This window comes from Dermochelys coriacea, chromosome 7 (assembly GCF_009764565.3).
Source record: "Dermochelys coriacea isolate rDerCor1 chromosome 7, rDerCor1.pri.v4, whole genome shotgun sequence".
Lineage (NCBI taxonomy): Eukaryota > Metazoa > Chordata > Testudines > Dermochelyidae > Dermochelys > Dermochelys coriacea.
The window spans coordinates 4,712,800-4,740,078 of NC_050074.1; the positions used below are offsets into that span (position 1 = coordinate 4,712,800).

The 27,279-nt window shown below is 39.5% G+C and overlaps 1 protein-coding gene across 35 annotated transcripts in view; it reads right to left on the reverse strand.

Annotated features, from left to right (window-relative positions):
- The window catches only part of CADPS (calcium dependent secretion activator), a 381,267-nt gene that overhangs the window by 143,874 nt on the left and 210,114 nt on the right, over positions 1-27,279 (reverse strand). For all 35 annotated transcript variants that reach the window (XM_043518602.1, XM_043518607.1, XM_043518606.1 and 32 more), the window contains exons 7-9: positions 11,928-12,039; positions 5,826-5,965; positions 1,624-1,690 (exon numbers count right to left, since the gene is read on the reverse strand). In XM_043518602.1, the coding sequence (XP_043374537.1) occupies positions 1,624-1,690; positions 5,826-5,965; positions 11,928-12,039 (319 nt within the window). The remainder of the gene's footprint in view (positions 1-1,623; positions 1,691-5,825; positions 5,966-11,927; positions 12,040-27,279) is intronic.

The following is a 27,279-nucleotide window of genomic DNA, read 5'->3' on the forward strand; positions in this document are numbered from 1 at the left end:
ACTTTTCACTTTTATCTTTACTGAATTTAATCTTGTTGAATTCAGAACATTTCTCCAATCTGTTAAGGTCACTTTGAATTCTACTCTTTCCCACCAAAGTGCTTGCAACCCCGCCCAGCTTGGTGTAGTCCGCAAATTTTATGAGCAAACTCTTCATTCCATTATCAAAGTTACTAATGAAAATATTGAATAGTACCAAAGCAGAACGACCTATTTTTAAATTAAGATTTATACACATAAAGAGTGAGCTTTAGGACATAGAAATTGTAATCCATTTTTGTCCCCTCTTTAAAATGTATAAGAGTATTAAGTCAAACCGCAGAGGCAATGGAATTCAGACTGAAATTTGAAACTTTGTGCAAAATGAGAATCAAATCCACTAGTTTCACACATGGAGTGAAATCCTAACCCTACGGCAAGTTTGCCGCTGACTTCAATGGGAGCAAGATTACACCCATTAACTTGCTTACTCTGGCCTGGATTCTCTGGTCTGGCCAAGCTGTTCTCAGCACAGGACCATGGCCCATGATGGCTTTTTTCTACCTTAGTGGTTCACTTCAGGGCTGTTCTAACTTACACCTGACAACAACTCCAAAGGCAACATATAGGCATGGCTACACCCCAAATCCACCCTGGCCACACTTCATTTTTCTTAGACATGTCCACTCCATTGGGGGAATCATCAGTGGAGCTGGATATGCTAGGTTTCCAGCTGCTTTGTCTAGCCAGACTGTGACTGACAGACCACTGCTGCTTTATACAATATTTCCAGATGGTCAGTGGAACTGCTTCTCTGACAGTGGTGAAGGATCAAACACTCCAAGCAGACACCCTTCCTACCCAGCTGTTGCCCAGAACAAGACTATTCTAGAGTTTACAGGGGACTTTTTGGACCAACTCACTTAACAAAAAACCCAAACAAGTCTCTGCAGGTTGGCACCTGCTTTCTGCCTGGTTTGTTTTTGTTTTTTTGGTTTCTTTGAACCAAACTCAACCATGATTGAACTTAGAGATGACACTAAAAGTGGAGGGGTAAAAAAAAAAGTATAGGAAGAAAGAAAGACATTGCACAGTGACCAGTAAGGGCTGAATGAGAGGATGTTCAGTACTGATCATTGTGATGGCTTAAACACCGGGAGAGGTGATAAACATCTGGGTAAAATACGGGCCCCATGACTGACAGTGGCAAAGTTTCCATTGACTTCAGAGGAGCCAGAATTTCATCCCACAGGTACAAAATGGAGAATCTTCACCCAATAGCACAAATCACAGTAGAGTGAATTTATTTCCTCTTATCTCAGTAACCCTTCCCTAATATTACTTCCTCATGTTACCAAGCACCACGGTAGCTGCAGGAATGCTATGGAATTGGATTTGGAGGTTGCGAGCTGACGTGTCCTCAAGAGGCTGTTTTCCTTCAGAACTTTTGCTCTATGAGAAAGTTGAGAACCCCACTGCCACCCAAATGATACTTTAGAAAATGTTTTATAAAAAAATCAGATTATTATGAGAACAGATTTAACAATACCACCAATTAGTGTTAAAATTAAAATTATTATGAAAACAAACTTAAATCCACTGAACAGTCTTAAATTTAACACTAATTTTTAGCTGAAATGTTACCTGGACCAGCACAAAGAACCTTTTCTTCCATCTCTTCCAAACGTTTTTACCAATGGCCCATAAGTATCTAGGGAAAAAAATACAGATTAGCTGAATTCAGTATACATATACTGCTTCTTCTCCTATTGCTTTTTAGTGTCATTGCTCCACAGCTCGACAAGAAAGTCAACACAAAACCAATAAGAATTACAAGAGTCTCAAACTATGCACAGTTAGCAAAGAACACGTTTGTGATTTCTACTGTCAAAATAAGATGTAAAGATAAAACATAAAAAGCTATTATAGACTCATTATTAATGTCAGGAAACATTTACATAATCTCCAATGTGCTATAAATCTCTTAAATGGAGAACTGGTAAAATGAAAGCAGGAAAATGTGTGTTATGTACAATAATTGCCTTGATTTCATTATCTGCTAACTCTCAAACATGAAGGGGCTGATTCACCTCTTGATTACTCCAGTGTAAATCAGGAGTTAAACATGATAAAGGGCTTGATCCAAAATTTGTAGGAGACAATGGAAGTCCTTCCCTAGACTTCAGTGAGCGTTGGACTGGGCCTTAAGTGACAGCAGAATCAGGTCCACTGTGATCAAATTTCGGAGGAATATTGATGACGTAGTAGGATCCAGAACTAACACAAGCAGGCAATTCCAGAAACCAACCTTCAGGGATTCACACTATCAGCTCTTTGTGGGATGATTTATTCAGAGAATTTCATATTACTGTCTATTTTTGTGGCCACTTTTTAAAAAGGCAAAATGTACTTATTCAGCATAAGTTTCTCTCCTTTTTTTGTTTTTTTGTTCTTTAAAAGAAAAAAATAAATAGTAAGGATGAGTGTAAGGAGAATAAGTGATCTGATCTACTATAAGAGCTGTACAACTCAAAGAAGTTGGCTGTGTGAATTAGGAAAGAACATTTTTGGAGTTATTGACTATAGGAGTCCTTTAACTTTACAGAACAGCTACTGTACAGTCAAGTGGGAACAGATGATATTTGCAGTGGAAGATCTTGGAAACACCTTAGCATTACTTTCTAGCCTTCACAAACCCATTTTGTTGAGGGGAGCTGTCAAACAGAAGGGTTACTCAAAACATCAAAAACTAGGACTGTAGAATTCGAACTGATTCAACTAAATAACCTGGTTGATAAATTTCAGGCAAATTTCTAGACATCTACCTGTTTACCATAATTCAGATGAAATGAACTCTCTCTAATAAGGAAGTGAATTCATTACACCTATAAAGGAAGAATTAGGGCTTTTTAAACTAATTTTGTGCTTTATCTCTGTGATAAAGCACCTGCTGTAGCTGCCATTGCAATCTATAATAAAGACACTGGCTACATAATAGTAGTAGTTATAATAATAATAAACACAGAGACATCATCCAGTGTGGTTTACCGGGTTTATTCAATGGGACTGTGGTGTACTGTATCACCATTTTTTCTCAAGATATCTGACACCTTTGCTTTTTTTCTGCATCAATAAATACATAAATAGTAATTTTCTGTTATGCTGGTAGTCCTGTCTGTCAAAAGCGATCCCATATGAACATATACTCTTTGCGAATGTATAGGTTTCCATCATGGTACACACACAATTCTACATAATATACTAACCTGGGTAGTGGGGTCTTGGTTTATGGAGCAAAAACATAGAGCCCAATTCTGCTGCCATTGGAGCCAATGGGAACTTTGTCATTGTCTCAAATGGGAAACTGGGATCTGACTCTGTGACTCTTACATAAAATGTGCACAGTTTCAGACTTCAGTGTGTACCAGTCAATTAACAGAATTTTAATATAAAGATGTTGGTTGAAATGAACAGTATCAGGCATTAAAAAGCATTCAAAGAATATAATCAAAAGTCCCGAGAGTTACTTTTGCTTCATCTATAGATGCTGATCTAAGTGGTACTGTAGTTAATGGGAGCTTTTCCATTGACTTTAATGGGAGGTTTCTCATATGCTTATATTGATATATACAGGCCATTAGGTGCAAAAGTAGAATTGTTTCTGCCTATTCCTCCCACAGGTAACCTTGTTTCATTAGGCATCCTAAAAGAAATGTTATGGATTTAGTATTAGCAAACTTGTGACCTCAACATAAATTAATTTGCAAACAAGTAAAATAAACCTTCTAAAATCCTGGATCCATTTAAGTCAAAGGGAGCTTTGCCATTGGCTTCAGTGGATTCAGGATTTCACACCTGGTAACGTTTAAAGATGTAGGTTCTACACTCTGGGCCCTTCTGCATAGAGATTTCCTATTTCAGCTAATTAAAAAAAATCAAAACTTAAAATCCCAACATATAACTGATTTCTCATAATTAAATGCTGTTTTGTCAACAAGTGTCAGCAGTGAAACATTGCAAGACTTCAGTGCTGACAAGGACTGCAACATGCTGTTTTTAGTTGTTCTGTGTTTGAACAGTCAAATCATTGATTGACAACCTAAATGTATTGCACAACAAAGTGGCATGCCAGGATGTGAGTGGTGAATAGAAGCACATTCTAATAAAGACTTTGGCCAGATTCTGCTCTCAGTTATGCCATTATAAATCCAGAGTAATTCCAGTGTGGTCAACCAGACATACACCAATGGAACTGTACAGAATTTGGTCTCCACACTACAATATTTAGCTAACACCTTTAACACAGGTTCTCTGCAATGAAGCTGTAGGGATTGATTCACATCTCCACTGAAGTCAATGGAAAGGTTATGATTCATTTCAATGGGTTCTGGATCAGGCTTCAAGGGTAGATATTGCAATGAACCAATATTTTAAAGTAAAAATTTTAATCAACACCTTCTAAATCAAACGTTAGACCAAAAAAGCATGACCAATGTCATGTTCAGTCCAGTTGCCATCAGAAGCTGCAAACAAATATGACTGATGAAAGAATATCCTCTACAGATAATTTCTGGAATCCTGTGATGGCCAACTATGCTCCAAATGTAGCTAGGGATCCTGACCTCAGTACTGGACAGACAAACAAGGTGGAGGAAGACAAAGGAAAGAGGATGAGTGGTTTGATCCATCTATCAATTATGATGCAAAACTTTAAGAAAATAAATAATTTTTATAGCTATAGAAATAAACATCTGGAAAATAAATTAAACAAAACAATGTTTTTTCTGGATGGTTTATATGGTAGCCGTTTATTACAAACTCTTCCTCGAAAAGAAATCAGAGAGGAAAGCCTTGCCAATGGCATTGGTTATATCCTCCTAGAGCTGATCTGGTTTATAATCTGGTAGCATGGGGAATGTGCTTATCTGCCTATCTTTTTATTATTCCTCTTTGGTTAAATGAGTTTATTGAATTGGCCAGCTCAGGATTGGCTGAAGTGCATACAGTTTATGGAATCATGAGAGGAAGAGCTCATTTTCTGCGCTCAGAAACAACACACAACTCCCACTGTTTCAATGTGAGTGGAAGATCTGGGCCCAAAAGATGGAAGAGGCCAGTTAGGTCATCTAGCCCATTTCCCTGCCAACAAAGAACATTTTCCTTATTGTATTTTTCTGGTGTCTGCTGTGTCTATTGTACTTTTCGAAGTTTCAGTCAATGGGGGATTCCAACATTCCCTCATGAGACTATTCCATGGTCTAGGATATCTCTGTTGGGAGGTTCTCTCTGATATTCAGGTATAACTTTTAATGTCTTTACATTCCATCCCATTATTCCTATTTATACCTTCATGTTTAACCCTAGATGAAATCTATGTAATTCTACAATTGTAAAGCATTGTACATCCCTATATAAATAATGATGCTAATAGTTCATCTTCATCCTGGGTGTATAACTCAAGCAGAAAGCCCGTTGTTTGTTGGTTCTGAGAATTCAAAGTAGGAAGAAACAGAATAAATTGGGAATTATACTGATGTTGAAATAAAAGACCAGAGCATCTTACTGGTTATTTTCTAACAGAGAAAATAAAATCCTTAGCCATTTCCTCAGGAATACTGCTTAAGGATTTAAATTGTTAGGTTGATGCACATAAGCGTATTAAAAGGATTATGCTAAAATATGTAACATGCACTGCAAATGAGTGAACTAGCTCCATTTCTATATTTATGCCTATTTCATTGGTCTATGAACTGGAGAATAAAACAGTCTCTCTCCACTCCTGTCATGCTCAACTAATAAAATCCAAACTCAAACCCAATTGATTCAGAACAAAGCAGAGCACTTACCCAGAATGCTTCATGTTTTGAGGTTTATCCATTCGGACTGCAAGTTTGATCTTTAGATCTTGATCTGGGCAGTTTTTGGAAACAGTCATTTTGTGCCACTCTGATTGTTTCGGGCTATTCGGAGTAGGGTGAAGAACCACCTGCACATAACAAAGATAGCAATGGTGAAGGAGAGAAATGACCCATCACATTGGTTTTAACAAGGAATTAAAATACATTCTTTTTGACTTCATTGGGGCAGGATTTCACTCACCATATTTTAAGTTAAATTTTATTATTTTGGGATTAATTTATATTGTAGCTCCTTGGCTGCTCTAGCTACTGCATAATTATTCTCAGTGTCCTGAAAAATTTAATTGCATGTGGTCACGATATGTGACATTTAGCATTGTCAATATTTTTCCATCTTTAAATCATTTGAGAAAAGATTAAGGCAAAAGAATTCACAGTTTCACAGATAAGTCAGTCTCCAGGGCAATTCATACTGATAATACAGGTGGAACAGGTAGCAATGCCTATAGTTAACATTGCCAGACATTCTCCATTATGATACCTTGTTTTCAGTTGCTTACAACTTTGCCAAAAGTTCGGGCTGAAATTTTCCATGCTGGGTGGCTGCCCCAGGAAAGTTTTAATTAAAAATGTTTTGGAACAGGGACTTAAAATTTGGCCAAGAGGTCACTCTAGCAGTAAGGATGTGCCTTTTGCTGTCCCTGTGAAAATTCGCCCACATTTGGAACAATTACGAGCCTTTGAAAAAAAACTCAGTTAGCACATGCTCAGTAAAGACTTATTAAAGTTTGCCAGCTAACTTCTATGACAATTCTGTCTGCACCCCACTGGGACTGCAATCCCTGTGCATTCTTATGGCATATCCTAACTTTTGAGTGCTTGGCTTTGCAACCTTAATGTTCTTTTAACATACTTTTTTTTTGCCTGTAATTCTATTTACAATGTGGGCACGTTATATATTATTTACCCTTCAAAGCAGAAGATAAGGAAGAATGGGAAATATCTACTAGAGACCAGTTTTTTGGTTTAGTGCATTTGTTATTAGATTGGAGAAGCTAATACCTGGTGGTCATGAACAACCTTGTTAAATAACTAATTAATTGGTGATCTAGGTTAAATCGTTTAAATGTATGATGTTATTAACTATTAATTATTATTAACTATTATTAATAAGATTTTTATTAAAATAGTTTAAGGAGTAAAGCTTACACAGTAGAAGAGAAAAGTATAAAGATCATTACTGGTAAAAATCTTTTATTAGTAGTAATAATATTACTAGGACCTTCTGTCAAAACTCAAGGACCCATGGAGCTAGGAACTACACAGAAATGTAACAAAAAGGGCAGTTCATGCCCTAGAGAGCTCACAATTAGATGATGAAATGGACATATGGGGTGGGATGAGGTTAGGAAAATGACCAGAACTAAGCAGAAATGCAGAACTCAGAGCTCCTTTAGAACTCATCTGAGACAATTGGAGAGAAATATTCAGCAGATATATGTTTTTTACTCATTGTTATTTGTATAAGACTTAGGACAAAATTACATTAGTTGAAGAAATACAAACACTTCCCAACTGCAGACTTTTGGATCATTAAATTATAGCTTTTGTAGGCACTTTGGTTTGTCTCTGTTACATATATATGCCCCAACAACAATCCTTCTTCCGTGAAGTTCTCAGATAGCTAGTTGGCTACCACTCCCATTCTTTTCTGCACCAGCTCCTGTCAGTGTCTGAGTCTGGCTCTTTTCAGATCGCCTCTGAGGTCAAATTACTGCAGGTGCGTACATCATGCACAAACAGCTATTTACATCATTTTAACTCCCAACTAAGCTGCCTCCCCCGCAAAATACGAAAGGGACTTCTCTGCAACACACAAAACAAAGTAATAATGTTGCAGTGTAGTTGTAGTCATGTCAATCCCAGGACATAAAAGAACAAGGTGTGGGGTTGAGGCAATATCTTTTTTTGGACCCACTTCAGAGACCTGAAGAAGAGCTCTGTGTGGTTCGAAAGCTTCTCTCTCACACCAACAAAAGTTGGTCCAATAAGAGATATTACCTCACTGACTTGTCTCTCTAAAGGAACAATGTTGCATTTCCAGCCATTCTAAAAACACAATGAGATTAAAAAAAAAAGGTGGAAAAGTGAAATTCATATAAAATTTCACCCCACCCCCAACTTTTTTTTTTTTTAACCTAGTGGGATGAGAGTCAGCAGGCAAAATTTCAGACAGGTCAATTTGTTGTCAGGGGTCTTCAAAGAGTCCCCCATTCCCTTTGTGAGTCTGAGCATACATCCTCTTTTGGAGCAATTGATTTTGGGTTGAATTTAATCAACAGTTCACCTTCTATGTTCTATGCTTCCTGACTGAACACAGGGTTGGAAATTAAAATGCACATAAAAAACATCTGGCATATTCCGAAAAAAACGTTGTATATTCATACCAGATGCCAAGATGTCAGTTGTTGCAAAAGGTTTATAACCTTTTTGGCATCTCTCACTTCCGCCTCCAGCAGGGAAGAGATGATGGTCCAGAACCTCAACTGGTGTAAATCAGTGGAATTTCACTGGCTGCAGTGGAGATATGCTGATTTATACCGGCTGAGATCATGATCTGGTAAGTCTAAGAATTCTGAAAATTCTTCAAAAATATCTTTTTGTCCATCTGCTTATTCTACACCCATTATCCTGGCATTTAATACTAATTGCCACAAGGGGTCATATTTTACGCTCTTTGTGTGCTTGGAATTTTCATTGACATCGATGGTAACTGGGCCATGGATTGCAGACAAGCAATGGTCCCCTGTTTAGAAAGGACAGTGCCTCTCAGATAAGGAAGAATAGAAAGAGCAAGCCTGTCACTACTTTCTGGGAGAACAATATTTCATTTCCGCCTAGTGATTCCATCTCTATCCCATCATGTAATTTATTCCCAATTATTACAGTACATTTATATGTGTGTGGCTAAAGGCTCAGTAATTTTGTAACTATTCTGTGTATTGAAATGTCTCTCTTTTTCCATTCCTGATGCATAAACATCGGTCTATTGATCTTTTCATTTTCATACTTTATTGGTTTGTTTTGTTTAGTTTTCATTCTGTTCTTGTGATTCACACCAATGCATGTTAAAATTCATTAAAGTCTCCACTGTTGGGCAGTGACATGCATCTCCTCATAATGTATTAGCCTACAGGCAAGCAAATTCTTTTTATAACTGGCAGTATTCACCCTCATTACTTATGGTGTTTCTATCATTCATTCCGGATTAGTATTATTCCATGCAACTTCCAGATACCAACCCAGTTTATCACCCTTTTTTTATACTCCATCGAGCTTCAGATTTACTGCTGATACACTAAACTACAATTTATTTTTTCTGCATGGAGACCAAAATTCCCTTGACACTGATACCCCAGTGCACTTACTCCTTTAGGATTTGATCCAAATCTCATTGAAATCAACCATCAACTGTAATGTATTTTGGATCAGGCCCTCATTCATCACCTTATTTAATGCTATACATACTGAATTTTACCCATTAGATTCATCTTTTATATTTAATCATGCATGCAAACTTCGCTAGTATGATTACAAAACTGTATTATTTATATGGATTAACTGAGCAATACTAGCAGAGCATGCATTATTCTTTGAAAGGTTTTATTCCAGCATCCCTGAAGATTGGCCCTGATTTCTTAGTGCTGTTATAATGCTCTTTCATTTCCAATCACTTTTTAAAAATAAAATCTTTTTCAAAGCAAGTTTTTGGCATTTGGCAGTAAAAGGGCAGCAGGGATAGTGTTATAAATATCTGCTCTCTATTTCCAGGGGAAGAATCTTTCTCCTGTGTCATACCCAAGTGGCTGGGCTTTGGATAGGGGTTGGGTGTTCACTTGGGGTAAAGTCCTCCTTGCAGGGCCTTGGAGGAGAGCAGAGCTGATCTGTGGGTCGTCCTGCAACCTGACTGTTGCAATAACATCAGTATGTGATTGGGGGATCTGCCACACCATCGCCCAAAGCCTTCAGTACAAAGGGGCATAGGGAACCCCACTCTTCACACAGCTCTGTATTAAGGAGTAAGGACCAGAGATCCTCCACCCCAGCTTTGATGCTGACAGAAACCTCTGATCTCCATTCCAGTAAAACATCTGCTTTTGAGGAAAGCAGCCTCCTGGTAAGTACTTTTAGGATCCTCTGTTTTGATGTATTTTAAAATTGTTCTCATTAAAAAAAATTACTTAGTGTTCTTATATTTTATTGACCTTGCTGCCCTCCGTGTTTGAAACCCTGTCCCCACTGAAGTCAGTGGGAACATTGCCACGGACTTCAACAGGGCCAGGATTTCATCCCACGAGTCTAACACAGCCCTGGGAGCAGCAATTTAAGGCTTGTGGGTATTTTCCAGCTCTCACTGTCAACTGAAACAGTTAAATTGGAAGTGTCAGCCCGTTCCCAATTCAGCTATTGCCAGAGAAAACGAGAATTGTAAATGTCTGACAGACCACAAAACACTTCTTAAAGGGCAGCTAGGCATGGATATTTTTGTGTACAGAACTGCATTAGTTCCCTTTCCCTTTGAGACTCTGCTGTCTTCCCTCATCAGCTCAGACATGTTTGTGTCAATTTGAACAGCTAAATCAGGGGCTTTATACACTCAAGATTTAGTTGTTTGAACAAAAACAAATCCCAGAGCAGCCCAACCAGACAAGCACCATCACTAGACAGAAGAAGGTAGTTTCAGGCATACCGAGTGCCTCTTTGAAGTGCAGCTAGCTAAGAAGTACTGGTGGACATACTCCAAAGGAAATTACCATGTCACCCTCTGTGTTCATCAGCACTGGCCAGTACCATTTGGGTTTGGGAAACTAAAAAGGAGCTGCAACTCCCAGACGGACTCAGAATGACGGTGAAGCAGTGGGGCTGGCTCATCAGCATTACAGAAGTAACTGGGGACAAGGCAGAGCCCGAAAAATGTTTTGTACAACACACACTGCTAATTCCTTTCCAAGCCTGCAAATTCAGCACTGCTCACAATTGCCACCTGGCAAGGAAATCACAGTTCTTCAATTGAAACAACAGTGACAAAGCAACTGGGCTCTGAACCAACTGTACCTATGCAGGAGAAAGAGCTGCTTGTCACCGTGGACAGCTCAGCGAAGGGCTCTGCTCGGCAGGCAGTCATTGTCACAAAAGAAGGCGCCATGTTCGAATGTTTAAAGAATGAGTTTTGAAAACAGGACCGAGAATATTAGAATGCCACTGCGTAAAGCAATGGGACGTCCTCACCTGGAAGTCATCCTCGCTCAATACAGAAACAGCAAGGGTGATGAAAGCGATTAGAGGCATGGACACACTGAAGTGTCAAGTGCTCTCCATGGGAATGGCACTAGTGGACAAAACCACAAAGAGTGGAATCCAGATTAAGAACAGCCATGACTGGGGTGGAAGGGTGGGGACGTGACAGGGGAGGAAGGGGTCATCAGAGGTTCTGTAGCCAAAGCCAGGGAATCTGAATCCTTTACTGATGAGAGCACTGGCAGATGAAATCCACCTCCCATATGTAATGCAACATTTCATCTCCTAGGGTGAAGTCCTGGCCCCACTGAAGGCAACATGAATTTTGCCACTGGCTTCAATGGAGTCAGGATTTCACCCTGGTGAATAGGTAATGCAAATCAGCCCCTTTAATGCTATTTTCCCCAAGTGCTGCAGTAAATGTCATGGGTATATGAAAGCAGCCTCACACTCATTTGTCTAGCCTTAAACCCCTTTTTCTGCTTTAAAAGAATCGCTTTTTTTCCCCTCAGCGGTGTGCACTTCTAAGGGATCCAGGACTGCTAATATCACACAAAAGACATTCTGCATTTGTTCTGTGTGCTTAGCCAGCTGAACTACTGCCATTAAAAGCTAACACCAAAGACAACTTATGAACTGCATCAGTTTCCAATACTGTTGTGGAGAGAGAGAGAGTATTCAGCATGCCCTCTTTTGCTGTGTGTCTTGGAATCTCTGCTTCCTTCCACAGATATTTTCTTAACTTCATCAACAGACCTAGAGAGACATCATTAAAGTGGAGATTTTTCTTACCCGCCCAAGTTCTTTGTCCTCTAAAGCCAGCACTCCGGTGCTCTCCGTAAACAGCTTCACCTTCACTGCAGGAAGTGCGTGCGTTGTGGTAAAGTCACCTTGAGTGCCCCAGCTGTGAACACAATCACAGGGAAATGTTTAGAAACACAAGCAGGACTGTTGTGCTGTCACCTGGGCGTGTAAATGGTTAATGTTGGATGTCACCGCCTGGCATACACACACACATACATGTAAGTGATACAACTGTGTGAGTGACAATGTGTTAATTAACTTGCTAGGAAAATGCAAGATAGATTCTCAGAAATGTAGCACTGGCTCTTCATGGAAGACAATGGAGTATGTGGAAGTAATACAAAATCAAGTTTGAAGAGAACTTTATTTATTTACATCTAGTTTGCCAATTAATAAAACAAAGCCCAATAATCAGCCTGCAGTAAAAGTTTGTAGTTATAGACTAGAAGGATACTGGCTCTCTAGACACCTAATGTCTATAATGCTTTGTATCTGTTGTTCTACTCTTATCTATTGTATCTTGCTCTTTTTAACTTTTGTTGAAAGTTAATTTTGCATTCCCAAAATTACTTCAGTATGAGCCCTGCCAGCTCTATTTATCCACAAAACAAATGTTAGTAGCGGCAGTGCAAGCTTCCACACATTGCCCATCCATAGGCTCCAGCCTTAAACCAGAGTGGTCACCTCTGAGCAAGATTAGCTGGGACTGCTAACAAGGATGCCAAGGTGTGCTGATTTTGAGGATATGGAGGCCTATGCAACTAAGAACTGGATGGAGACCACTAATTCATTACACAAAGTCTACTAATCATCCATCAAATGGTAACCTGGGTTTAAAAACAGCTACCTAAAGGTTAAATATCCCATATATCATAAACCCCATAGCCAACCAGTCTTTATATTACTCCCTAATGTTCTGCAGTCACAGAACGATCTATGGGTATGCAGACAATACAAACTAATTTCACAGAGCACGTGGCTTTCCCCCCTCAACATTCAGCAGAATCTTGCTAGACCCACTGTAGATCATAACATTTTGTGAACTACTGAGTAACCAATGAATCACGGTTATCCCACTATAAAGTGTGCTGCCTTCATTCATTTTAATATGTACAATTTAGTTATAGCTATTCATGGTTTACAAAATACTAGTAAATACACTGTAACAAATATTTCCCTGATTTATACAACCCCCATTAATTTACCTGGGGTTGGAGAGCATATAACAGCCTGAACCAAAGTCAAATTCTTAGTAATGGGAGACTTCACCACAGCTCTGTTTCTGTTACTGATCTTTGTAAGGTGAGTCCACTGGGATCTGTGTGGGAATTACTGGGTTTACAGATTAGTGGACAGAGATTTAATGAAGTTCTACTGCACAACTTTCTCCATTTAATTGTGCTTAATGTGTGCTCGGCCGGTTTTTCTCTCTCCAGATTTTGGATAGATGGGAAACTTTTCATCATAGATAGAATGGATTTTCAGTATTTTCACAGCTCATGTAATTTTGTCTCAGGAACTTTACAACTGTGCTCCCTTTTTTAAAAAATCAGTGCAGTTGCTGTTGCAAAAGTAGGCAGTTCCCTTTTCTCTTTTTTGCTTAATATAGCAGACAAAGATCAACAAATCTTGACGAAGTACCCATATTATTGCTATTTTCCTGAAACTAACAGTGTCAAGAATGACAGGCCCAACATTTAACGTATTTTAACAACATTACTTTCCAACTTTCTCTCTTGAAACATCTACCAGTTTTCTGAAACTGAGGCTACAATATTTGTAAAAATCCCGCTGGGTAGGTCACTGAGTTTTCTAAGGTTTGTCTACATGTGGATACTCAGGAAAGATAATTCGAATTATCTTTTAAAGTGGACTACTTAAACTGCATTAAATTCCTCTGTGAACATTTTTATTCAGAATTCAATTGGCCTTAAATCAATTTAGCTTAAATCATTTTGGAAGTGAATTAAAATAAACCAAATTAAGGGCACTTTAATTCTGAAGACTTTTCACACAGGGGTTTAACTAATCCATTTTAAATTCACACCTCTAGTTAATTTGGATTAATTTTCTTGCATGTCTCTATGTAAACAAACCCTCAGGCTTGCTGGCACATACATGCACTTTGTATCATAACCCTGTAAGGACTGTCTGTTCTGTTCTGTCACCTGGCAAGGATCTGGAACAAGAAAATCTCAAAAGATTTAGAAGTTAGTTGAAGAAAAACATTCAAATGTTTGACTCTGGATGCTTATCCAAAGTTAATTTTAGGAAATCCATTGGGCTGGCAACTTTGTATGAATAGGCTTTTCTTGTGAACCTGCTGGTTCTGTCTGGTTCAATCCAGTTTGGAACTATTGCAAGAATAGCCTTCTGCTTCCAGTTTCAGCAGAAACCAGGAAGTTCAAAGGCAAGAAAATTAAACACCAAACAGATAAAGATCTTGAACTTCAAAAGTGTTTAGTTACACTATTTGGCTCTTAATTCACCTAGCTTTTTCCTCCTATCATGAATATGTAGAGCCCTACCAAATTCACTGTCATCAAAAATGTGTCACAGACCGTGAAATCTGGTCCCCCCACTCCCTGTGAAATCTGGTTTCTTGTGTGCTTTTACCCCCAGTACTATTCAGATTTCACGGGGGAGACCAGTGTTTCTCTAACTGGAGGTCCTGACCCAAAAGAGAGTTGCAGGGGGGTCACAAGTTGTTTTTTTTGGGAGGGGGTCACAGTATTGCCACCCTTACTTCTACGCTGCTTTCAGAGGTAGGTGGCTCGAGAGCAGCAGCTGTTGGCCGGACGCCTCGCTCTGAAGGCATTGCAGCAGGACAGAAGTAAGGGTGGCGATATCATACCATATCCTCCTTTACTTTTGCATTGCTGCCTTCATAGCCAGGCGGCGGGAGAGTGGCAGATGCTGACTGCGGGACCAGCTCTGCAGGCATCAGCACCGAAGTAAGGGTGGCAACACCCAACCAGGCCACCCTCACTTCAGCGCCGCTGCTGGCGGTGACTCTGCCTTCAGAGCTGGGCTCCCGGCCAGCAGCAGCCACTCTCCAGCTGCCCAGCTCTGAAGGCGGTGCCGCCATCATCAGCAGCAGCACGGAAATAAGGGTAGCAGTTCCGCAACACCCCCTTGTGACTTTCCCCACAACTATTAAAAGAGGCTGGAGATAAAGGTTGCAACTTTCAGAACTGAGTGATAGATTTGATGAGATTTCAGCCATAATGTGCGTGCAGTTTTACATGGGTCACTCATGGCTGCACCTCTTACTTTGGGTCCTACTCAGTGGTGGATTTTAGTTGTAAATCTATTACCAGAAAGACACTTGGTTTTTCCAGGAACTAGGATGTGGATCCTGAGAGAACTGATGAAGGAAGTCTGGCTGCCACAGAGATCAGCTATATTAGAGACACTGCACAAACTATGTTTTTGGAATGTTTTTAAGAAATTATACTTGTCACTTCAAAATGTTCTTTCTCCTGCATCAACACTGTTTGAGCAGCCATCTGCTTTAACCTACCTCAAGGTATCAGCGAGCTCTGAGAAGTGCTCCCATTGTAATCTAAATGAGCCTTGGTGTTATAAGTGAGCTTATTTTTTTGAAAACTGCACCAAAGTACATAGCCACTATTGCTGACAGTGAGAAACTGAAATGGACTTGTCTAATTAGTAAGAAAAGTTGTTTTATTAGAAATCACCTTTTTAATAGGAGGCGTCTATCTGTACAACTCTATCTCTTATACCACTATTCTATAGTGACATAACTGATTCCAAAGAAGTTTGTAGAAATATTATTGAAAGACTATGTAAAATTATATCCATCTAAAAGAACATTATTAAGGTTGCAGACTCAAGCACTCAAAAGTTAGGACATGCTAGAGTTAAGGTTGCACAGACAACCTTAATTCAGCCCCCTTACAAACATCAGAATGGCCGTACTAGGTCAGATGAATGGTCCACCTAGCCCAGTATCTTTTCTTCTGACAGTGGCCAATGCCAGATGCTTCAGAGGGAATGAGCACAAAAGGACAACTATCGAGTGATCCATCCTCTGTTGTTGAATCTCAGCTTCTGGCAGTCAGAGCTTTAGAGACACCCAGAGCATCCCTGTACATCTTGACTAATAGTCATTGATGGACCGATCCTTCACAAACTTATCTAATAAGTTTTTTTTAATCCAGTTATACTTCTGGCCTTCACAACATCCCCTGGCTATGAGTTCCACAGCTTGATTGCACATTGTGTGAAGAAATACTTGCTTTTGTTTGTTGTAATAACGTTTCCTTATTCGCTTTCTCCAGACCATTCATGATTTTATAGACCTCTCTCATATCCTCCCCCTTAGTTGTTTCTTCTTTAAAGCGGAACAGACCCAGTCTTTTTAATCTCTCCTCATATGGAAGCTGTTCATACCCCATATAATTTTTGCTGCCCTTCTCTATACATTTTTCAAGATGGGGAGCCTAGAACTGCACAGGAATTGAAGGTATGGGTCTACCACTAGGGTGATCAGATGTCCCGATTTAATAGGGACTCTCCCGATATTTGGGGCTTTGTATTTTATAGGTACCTTTTACCCCACACCCCATCCCCATCCCAATTTTTCATATTTGTTATCTGGTCACCCTGTGTACCACAGATTTACATAATGGCGTTATGATATTTTCTGTTTTATTATCTGTCCCTTTCCTAATGGTTCCTAACATTCTGTTAGCTGAACATTAGTAGACATTTTCAGAGAACAATCCACAATGACACTAAGATCTCCTTCTTGAGTGGTAACAGCTAATTTAGACCCATCATATTTTGCTTGTATAGCTGGGATTATTTTTTCCAGTGTCCATTATCTTGCACTTATCAACACTGAATTTCATCTGCAATTTTGTTGCCCTGTCACCCACTTCAGTGACATCCCTTTGTAACTCTTCACCATCAGCTTTGGATGCATGTATTAGGATAAGTCTTTAATTATATGATCACATAGTATTGTTCCCACAGCAACTGAAGACAGGGTCTTATAATGGGTATTATGGATCAGTCTTAATTAATTAGCTCCATCTACAACTATTATTGCTATGAAGTATCCAAGAATGTCTCAGTCTTATTAGTCTCTACTTATTTTTAGAGATTTTTCATGTCATTCAAGTTTTTCTATTCCCTCACAAATCTACTCAAACATATATGCAGGCACTCCCCTGTAACATTTAGAATTATTTCCTATACTGAGAAAATATGTAGCAAATGGTAATAAGTATTAGTGGCAGTGTTATTGGCCTAATGCAGACTCCAGAAATATCCTGTGGATCAATATCAGGAAAGGGTGCCCCTTAACATGAGATTTTGTAGGAATTCATCTAAACTCTCATGAGGGGCATAAACACAGTTAGCTGACATCTCAGCTGTGACAGCAAGCTACAGCACATCGGGTAAGAGCCATAGGAGGCAAGCAGAGTTATGGTTGATTATTCATGTGATTCAAAGGAGGGTTGGCTCACCTGAGTCTCAGATCTCTGGTGAACAGCTTGCTGCTGCTCTAATCACTGTCTAGTCATTCCAACCCACACCAGTGAATCACTAGGGTGCATCTGAGCCTTTTTGTAGCGTACTCTTCTGGAAGAAACAGGGCTCTATCATCTGGAAGCAGTTTAACAGCTGGTACCTGCCAATGAACACTTCAGATCAACAATCAACCATCCAGTCGATCAGCACACTGTGTGTTCTCCTTTTGCCCAGGACTGCAGGTGTGCATTTGATTATCAGAAACAATGACCCCAGCCCAGCCTTTAAGTGTTAGAGATACAGAAATAGCTCATGTCCGTGAATGTTTGTGGAAACGACAGCCAAACTCTTGGTACTGTAATGCAAATAAAACCAGAATAATCTAATAGAACAAACTAATGCTCATGGAAGCAAGAACATCAGTTAGTTTTAGGCAATACTACCATGAAATGAGTTACTGTGCCTTATTATTAAGGGAAATACTAAAAGACCTAAATGTCTTATTTTAGTATGAAAACCGTGTTGTATTACCCAATGACTGTGAAGACAGATACAGCTTTTGTCTCTTTGATAAGGGCATTTTCTTGAATTCCCTATTCCTGTAACTTTTGATGTTTTTCACATGCTCAGATTGGTTTACAAAACCCTATAGAACACTGAACAGCAGACTGTTTATATGAGCATCAAAGACCTTGCCCCTTTGAATAACAAAATCAATACACAAATCTAATCTTGACTGCGGTTGCTTCTCCCTATTAGCACATGGCAGTGCATTTTGGCTTTGGCTATCAAGAGGAATATGCATGTGACATTTCTCTTATAAAATTCAGCTTTGATTTAGAAAGACCATAGGCTAATGAAATTTGTGAAACAAAGTCTGTTCAACAGCTGCACTCTTGTGTAGGTGACTTAGACCTGGATCTTTCAAACAGGTACATGAGTAACGTTACTCACATGAGTAGCCCCATTGACATAACTGAGTAAAGTTACACCTATGCATAAGTTATTCCTTTGCAGGATTGGGATAAATGCTCTAAACAAATACAGATTCAGTAGGGGTACAGAACAAAAAGAACTGAAATATGAATTTGTGCCTTCTTTTAAATTTTAATAGCATTTTACTGCACGTTTCTTGATGTTCTACATAAGGCTGACTCACCTCTTCCTACGGTAACATCCATGGGGAAAAAAAACAGTGTCGCCCATCCCACATGGTTAAAAGTTATGATCAGGCCTCCAAAATCATGAGAATTCCTTAAAAATCATGAGATTTTACAAGAATAATTTGGGATTCTGTTTATTTGCCTTCTGGTGTTTGTGCCTTTAGGGTGCATATTTTCAAGCTTTTCCTTGCAACCAGGGCCAGAAACGTATTTTATTTTTTAATGGAAGCTGAGATTCTCACATTGTTGCACGACTCCAGAAGCTAGAGCTTTAAGAAAAAAACAACAAAATACTGAAAGTTGGCATCACTGGGAAACTCTGAAGTATTCCCCTCAGGGATGCTCCTCCCTCATCACTCCTCTCTCTCTCACACATACAAACACAGGCTACGGGTCCACCCAGAACTCAACAGAGGAAGGGAAGAAAGGGGAAATCGGAGGCAGGCTCTGCAATCCCCCCTTCCCTCTCCAATTCCTGGCAGCTGATTTGCAAGGGACTTCTGACCATGTCTGCCCTCAGTAGTCCCCTCAAAGGGGAATACTCACCATGGAGGGGACGGGAGACAAGCAATATAGCCCTAGGCTGTATCATCTTTTCTCCCTAACCTAACCTTTTCTCCATAAACTCTTTGGACTTTCTCCAATTTGTCCACATCTTTCCTGAAATGTGGCGCCCAGAACTGGACACAATACTCCAGTTGAGACCTAATCAGAGTGGAGTAGAGTGGAAGAATTACTTCTTGTGTCTTGCTTACAACACTCTTACTAATACATCCCAGAATGATATTTGCTTTTTTTGCAACAGCGTTACACTGTTGACTCATATTTAGCTTGTGATCCACTATGACTCCCAGATCCCTTTTCGCAGTACTCCTTCCTAAGCAGTCATTTCCTATTTTATGTGTGTGCAACTGATTGTTCCTTCCTAAGTGGAGTACTTTGCATTTGTCCTTTTTGAATTTCATCCTATTTACTTCAGACCATTTCTCCAGATCATTTTGAATTATAATCCTATCCTCCAAAGTATTTGCAATCCCTCCCAGCTTGGTATATAATAGTTTTTATTTAGTTTGTGAGCGCTTTAGGGCAGAGACTGTCTCTCACTATGTGTTTGTCCAGTACCTTGCACAATGAAGCCCCAATTTTGATTGGTTTCTATGTGCTACTATAATGGAAATAATACATAACAACACAACTGAAATGATCCCCTTTAAGAGAACAGTTTGCCTATCTCAGAAATAAAGTAGATTTGGATATTCTGATTATTATGTTTCTTGTCTATTAACTGGCAGGTGAATGTGTGGGGAGCGGTGACTGAAAGAAAAGATACATTTTCTTTTAAAATCTACAAGTCTTGATCACATATAATTTTTTTAATGTCAATCCCATCTAAACCAAACCATTCTCTACATGCTCTGCTATTAGTCTATTGACAGGCCTAGCAAGTTATCCAGGGTTGATTCCTGGCACAGAGATATGAATCAGAGTTATGCTTATTCATTATTTATAGAAATCACAGGCTTCAACATAATGGCTAGATCAAGTTACAAGACTAATAATGGGAGAAAGCTCACTGTTATATCTTAAATAGAGATTTTGTAGACTCTGCCACATACAGAAGCATATGAATGAAAGCATTGAATGCATTCTCATGAGTATCAGTGTCTTTATTCTCTATTGTAAGGTCACAGGTAGAAGTGTTTTCTCTAGAGGAGCTTACAAACTAGAGATGAATAGAAATGATGATTAAATCAGGCTATGTCAAAGGCAGCTGAGGAAACCTTGGGTTGGGTAATGTAAGTGGCCTCTCCTAGTGGTGCTCCAGAGCAAAGGACCTGGGGAGTCAGCACATCCTGGACACCCTACTTCAGCACATTCTGTCTGCTGATTTCATGGCATGAGATTAAAAGATGGTGTGGCTCTACTCCATGAAATGGAAGTCAGCCACTGTTTACGTGGAAGGATAGGGAATATCGGGGTAAATGGATGCTCCAATGTGATTTAGGGATGTGATGAAAGCACTTTTGGCTCCATCTGGATAGCAGCATAGCTTACGTGTGGTGTCTTTGCTGTACAAGTTTAGCTAAGGGCCCACATTTTCCAAGCATGGGAGCTGAAAGTATATATCACATTTGGTGGCACTTTATTGATGTAAAGTTCTGCCTGTGGCCCACAAGAGCGTATGCAACTAAATCTTATTGAATTCCCAAAAATGTGGGCTGATTTTCAGATTAGCTGAGCACCCAACAGCTCCCAATGAAGTCTCTGAGGCAGGGGAGATTCAGGTGCCTTAAGTCTAGACACCCAAGTTTGGAAGTGTTGGCCATGGGTTGTTTTTTTCCCCTTCTATATGGCAAATATATATTTTTGACAGGCTACGTTTGTTCTGGATTCATTAATGCATAAATATGTGCTATAACAATGAGCTTTGTGCCAAGGGAATAGCATCGCAGAATTGATTGATTGTGAGATCAACAGTTAATCAATTAACTGTTTTAGCTGTAGCTCATTTGGCTATTAATAACCTTTTCTGGTAGCCACAAAATTGGCTTTGTCTGTCTCTGGAAAGATGCTACTGCCTTGCTAGTGGTCTGAAGCTAACGTTATCAACAATAATCTAATACGCAGTGCACATGAACAGTGTCCTTAGAATGAATGCAAGTCATATTTCACTCACATGAATTATGCCCTTATGCTGAACATCACTATGGCAACTAATGATACATGAGCTTCAACCTGCACTAAATCCAGTTTCAAAGCATTTTTATTTTACTGATGTGGATATTTTCTTGGCTTTCCTGAGCATGAATGTATATGTACCACAGTGTTGTCAAAGGTTTGCTGTGTATGTTTACTGACATTTAGAAAGGTTTATTCCCTTTGTGGCTAATGCTGTTGTTCTCATGAAGGAAACCTAATGAAAATTACTGTTTGTATTTGGTTAGTAACATTTGCTGATAACATATGGTCTGGGAATGCTTCAGCAAATAAGAAGCTTTTAATAGTAAACAGAGATATGAGTTCTATAAAGCAGATGCTATGAAAATATAGAGGTGTTCTTACTTTTTTTTCCACTTTCCCCCAAAGCTCATTCATCCACTGACTTCTTAAGTTTCCCTGTTGGTGACAATGCATCATTTCTTTTTGGAAAAGGAGAAAACATAAATAATAGTCTGTGGTTTTAAGCTGAAAGCAGAAAATAAGGCCATTTCCTGCTCCTCATGTTTAAAATATTTATTGAATCACTAACAGATCCCACGAGAAAGCTTTAATACTTCGGGATGCTCTTGGAACTATGGTGCTATAGATAATTTATTCCAAACCTCTGCTGCTCGACACTTCTGGCACTTTGATGTATCAGCATAAAAGATTAAGTGTACTTACACTGGATTGTATAGTGTGCCATCTAGTTGGAAAATTTCAGAGCAAAATCTACCAAGCAAATTACTCACTTAATCAGAGCTGTACTGCAAGTGCAGAACTAAAAAAGCCAAGTCATAGGAAATGATACTCTGAATGAAGTATAGCAGAAAACCATGCTACTTTGCGAACAAGATGGGGGATATTTATTATTCTTCCTGGTAACTTTCCAATGCAGAAAATATTGTTTGATGCTTACAGTGAAGAAATATAAGATCTCCTGGTCAGATTCTCAACTGGTATATATTAGTGTTGCTCCACTGATTTCAGACCTTTGATTCCAATGGAGCTGCACCGTGCATTTGAAATAAATAAGGAAAGTGGGGTAGTGTACATATAACGCTTAATAAAGAATAAAAATACATTATATTTTATCTAAATTAAGATCTGATTAAATGAGAGCAGAACAACTGAAGATTTTGACTGAGTGACAAGTTGCGGCACTTACTCCATTCCTGCTGACTTGTTCCAAGTGATACAATATTTGTTTTATTTCCTTTGATTTGTGAAATGCACCTATTCCATGCTCTGTTCTTTGTGTTTTGTTCAACATTTTAGATGAGTGCTGAAGCGCGATTTATTTTTAGGAGCTCTGATTCTGTGATGCCTATAATTGTGATGCTAGGAACAATGCCAAACGTCTTGAGTAAGATAAGCAAAATATTTCGGGTAAAGATAGTTTGCTAATCTGTATTTAGTCTCCTAAATACTTCTGGGAGACAAACTTCTGGGCACGATTCTGGTCCAAATTGTACCAGTATATATCAAGAGTAATTGCACTTAATTCAGTGGAGTCACTGGCATAATTTAGGCCAGAATCTGGTCCTCTGCAGCAGTTATTGGTCCTTGGAGTCTCTGGCAAGAACAGATGGCAATAAGGCTGTCTGGTCATGCGCTGGTGGCATAAAGGAGGAAGCAGCTGAAGATGGCCCTTCCATTGCTGCTCCTCAGTCTTTGAACATAGTACAAGTCTCATAGATGAATACACTTTGGAAAACCACACATTCCACTGGGTTGTCTTTTAACTATAGCTTCACATCATGCTTTTAAAGATGCTTTATCCCCTAAGCTAGTGAATGTAACTCCACTTTTTGTAGTGACTTGTCAAGCGACTTTGCAGATTATAAAAAAAGATAATTGGACTGTTAAAATGAAGACTGAAATTTAAAAGCTGCCTCCAACATTATAATTAAGGGAAATAACACTGTGCAGAAATATCCAAAAAAAACCACTAAAAACAAACGTTCAATCTCAGGGCTGCAGGAGGGTTCAAAGCCTATTGGCAAGATTCCTGCTATAAAATTTTATCTGGCCTTATAGGGTGTGTGTGTGGGGGGAAAGAGTATTTCGGTCCTTATTCATAACTATCAGTGTCATGGAACATCAGAAGGTGCACCTGACCCAGCATTACCCGTAGCCCCTCATTGTCTCTCCATCAGTTATTGACCAGGAGTGTGTTTTCTGCTTCATTGTTTCTCTTTTAAAAGCCCTTTTCCAGGGAGTGTGAAACTTTCCCAACATCTTTGAGCAATCCAACAACACAGTCACAAACGCACACTTGAGCCTTTGAAGGGACTGCTGAAAGCCGGAGCATAAGCTTCAGAGTTTCATTCTGGAATACTTTTCAGAGTAGCAGCCCTGTTAGTCTGTATTCGCAAAAAGAAAAGGAGTACTTGTGGCACCTTAGAGACTAACAAATTTATTAGAGCATAAGCTTTCGTGAGCTACAGCTCACTTCATCGGATGCATTTGGTGGAAAAAACAGAGGAGAGATTTATATACACACACACACAGAGAACATGAAACAATGGGTTTATCATACACACTGTAAGGAGAGTGATCACTTAAGATAAGCCATCACCCACAGCAGGGGGGGGAAAGGAGGAAAACCTTCCATGGTGACAAGCAGGTAGGCTAATTCCAGCAGTTAACAAGAATATCAGAGGAACAGTGGGGGGTGGGGTGGGGGGGGAGAAATACCATGGGGAATTAGGTCTGTGATCGAGTGACCAGAGAGATTGAAGTGTTCTCCAACTGGACAGTCTCTACGTAAAAGAATGAATGGACACAAATCAGACGTCAAGAATTATAACATTCAAAAACCAGTTGGAGAACACTTCAATCTCTCTGGTCACTCGATCACAGACCTAAGAGTGGCTATACTTCAACAAAAAAGCTTCAAAAACAGACTCCAACGAGAGACTGCTGAATTGGAATTAATTTGCAAACTGGATACAATTAACTTAGGCTTGAATAGAGACTGGGAATGGATGAGTCATTACACAAAGTAAAACTATTTCCCCATGAAGAAAAGGAGTACTTGTGGCACCTTAGAGACTAACAAATTTTCTCCCCCCCACCCCACCCCCCACTGTTCCTCTGATATTCTTGTTAACTGCTGGAATTAGCCTACCTGCTTGTCACCATGAAAGGTTTTCCTCCTTTCCCCCCCCTGCTGCTGGTGATGGTTTATCTTAAGTGATCACTCTCCTTACAGTGTGTATGATAAACCCATTGTTTCATGTTCTCTGTGTGTGTGTGTGTGTGTATATAAATCTCTCCTCTGTTTTTTCCACCAAATGCATCCGATGAAGTGAGCTGTAGCTCACGAAAGCTTATGCTCTAATAAATTTGTTAGTCTCTAAGGTGCCACAAGTACTCCTTTGCATTCTGGAATACTGTAGACGATATTGTTGTAAATGTATTTTTTTTGGTGTGTTTTTGATGAAGACAAATGATTCCAAGATGCAGAATTGTTTATCACTGAGTTTTATTATTGTGGTAGCACCAGGGGGCCATCAGGATTGGGCCCTATTGTACCAGAATCTTGTCTGCTCAAGGACAAGAGGCCAAAGCAGAGCATGAGATGCATACAACCAATGATGATTTTTTATAAAGCCCTTACTTCTCAGAGTTCTGATGAACCTGGATCTCTCCAATGGGCCTGATGTTTTTCTGGCTTACTTTTGGTGCCTCAATTTATCGCTTTCCTGCCAGTCCTGCAAAGGATTTTCTTCTTTGCCTCCAGGTGTGATTTTTTTTTCCATACCCGTAGATGTGCCCTAACTGTGGCCAGATGATGCCCCACAGAGCTGTGCACAGAGGAGCACTTTCTCTCTCTTTCTCACACAAGCACACACTCTGACGAGGATCTCAGCCTTCCAGGACAGATGAAAGGAGAAAAGGCTGACCCACTTTTGGCCTCCCTGGTGCCATTCTCCCCTTTATAGGACCACACAGATGGCTTTCTATGGTGGTCAGATACACATGGATAAAGTTAAGGAGAACTAGGGGAGCTTGGGGTAGGGAGTAGGTGATCATGAACTGAGGTTTACAGTCCACAGAGAAGAGCAACAAAAATGATTAAAGGTCTAGAAAACATGACCTATGAGGGAAGATTGAAAAAATTGGGTTTGTTTAGTCTGTAGAAGAAAAGACAGAGAGGGGACATGATAACAGTTTTCAAGTACATAAAAGGTTGGTACAAGGAGGAGGGAGAAAAATTTTTCTTCTTAACCTCTGCGGACAGGACAAGCAGCAATGGGCTTAAATTGCAGCAAGGGAGGTTTATTTTGGACATTAGGAAAAGCTTCCTGTCAGACTGGTTAAGCACCGGAATAAATTACCTTGGGAGGTTATGGAATCTCCATCACTAGAGATTTTTAAAAGCAGGTTAGACAAACGCCTGTCAGAGACGGTCTAGATAATACTTAGTCCTGCCATGAATACAGGGGACTGGACAAGATGAACTCTCGAGGTCCCTTCCAGTCCTATGAGTCTATATTGAGGAAGGCTTGTACACTGACCAGATTTGCATTAAATTTACTGAACCACTTGCTCAGCATCAATCATCAACTTTAATTTATGTCTGAGTCAGTTTAATAGCCAGTCCCTAGAGTTTACTACCAGACCAGGAGCTTTGCATTGTGAATGTATAATATTCTGTGCACCTGCCGCGCAGCTGGCTGGTCCATCATTTCCTGCCATCCTCCCAAGTACAAAGAATCACTTTTAAACTGATATTCACATTTCATGGAAAAAGAATGTAAGTTGTGAGTGGAAGCAGATTCAGCCACTGTGAACTTCCTTCCTTATACATGTCATGGTTGGAGCAAAATTTGACAGGCCTTTAACAGGTATAATGTATTGCCCTTTGAAGTCTTGCAAAAATTAGAATGCGTTTTGATGAAAATTCTTGTAAGAAATCAAAGGGCATTTTGATCGACTGCAACTACCCCTTTGCCAATTCAAAATGGACTGAAAGCTGTCGCATTTCCTGAAGCAAAACTTTCAGTCTTTGCACTGTAACTGTGGAGCCATTTTAACTATGAAATTATCTACCTGAGAAAACACCCTTGGACTTGGTTGTTTTGTCAGGATTCCATAGTGCAGGCTACAGCCAAAATCAGTTTTGCTTATTATAAAAAAAGTAATGAATTGATTCTTATTGTATTAAATCACTCCCTTGGGACTCTAATCAAAGAGGTAAAATATTGTTCCTCTAATAGAGCTAAGAGTTAAGCTCTGTTATGCAAATTCACCATTGGCTAGAATACCATACATGCCATTATATTATACTTTTGTGGGGTTTACAGTACAAAAGCATTTCACTTGAGATGCTGATGCAACCCAGTGGACTCAATAGGCATTCCGTGCTTCTCTTACTGAAGTTCGTAACAGAGGACTCTGGTTTTGTCTTAGAAGCCTGTTTCTCCACTGTCAGGCAGAATACCTTCATATGGCAAATTCAGTGCTTGAATTGGGGTGGGGGGGATGACCCTAATCCCCCGTCTCCTAAAATCCATTTTTCTACGTACTTATATGACATATCACCCTGGAATCTGAGTACTCCCTGCATATTTACAAGTAATTTCTCTCTATTTATGTAGGGAAAATAGCTCAATAAACATCTTTTGCTAGTGTATGTTTGTGAGCATGTTGTATGCATCTGTGTGCGTGTGTAAATAACTTATTGAGAGAAAATTAGGAAATAAGTTTTGCATATTAGTCCCAATTCATCCACGGTCTTGAGCCTGTGGTAAATCCCATTGATTTCAATGTGACTACTTACATGCTTGAAGTTAGGCTCATGCTTAAGTACCCTGCAAAACTGCAATCTTGTTCTGAGCATGGATAAATCTCTTGTCATTCTTGTTCATTGTTAGAGTGAGCTCCGTAATCTAGATCCAGTTCCTGTGAACATTCTGTACAATAAAGGATGCTCTGCTTCAATTTACTCCTCATCTCCCCACATA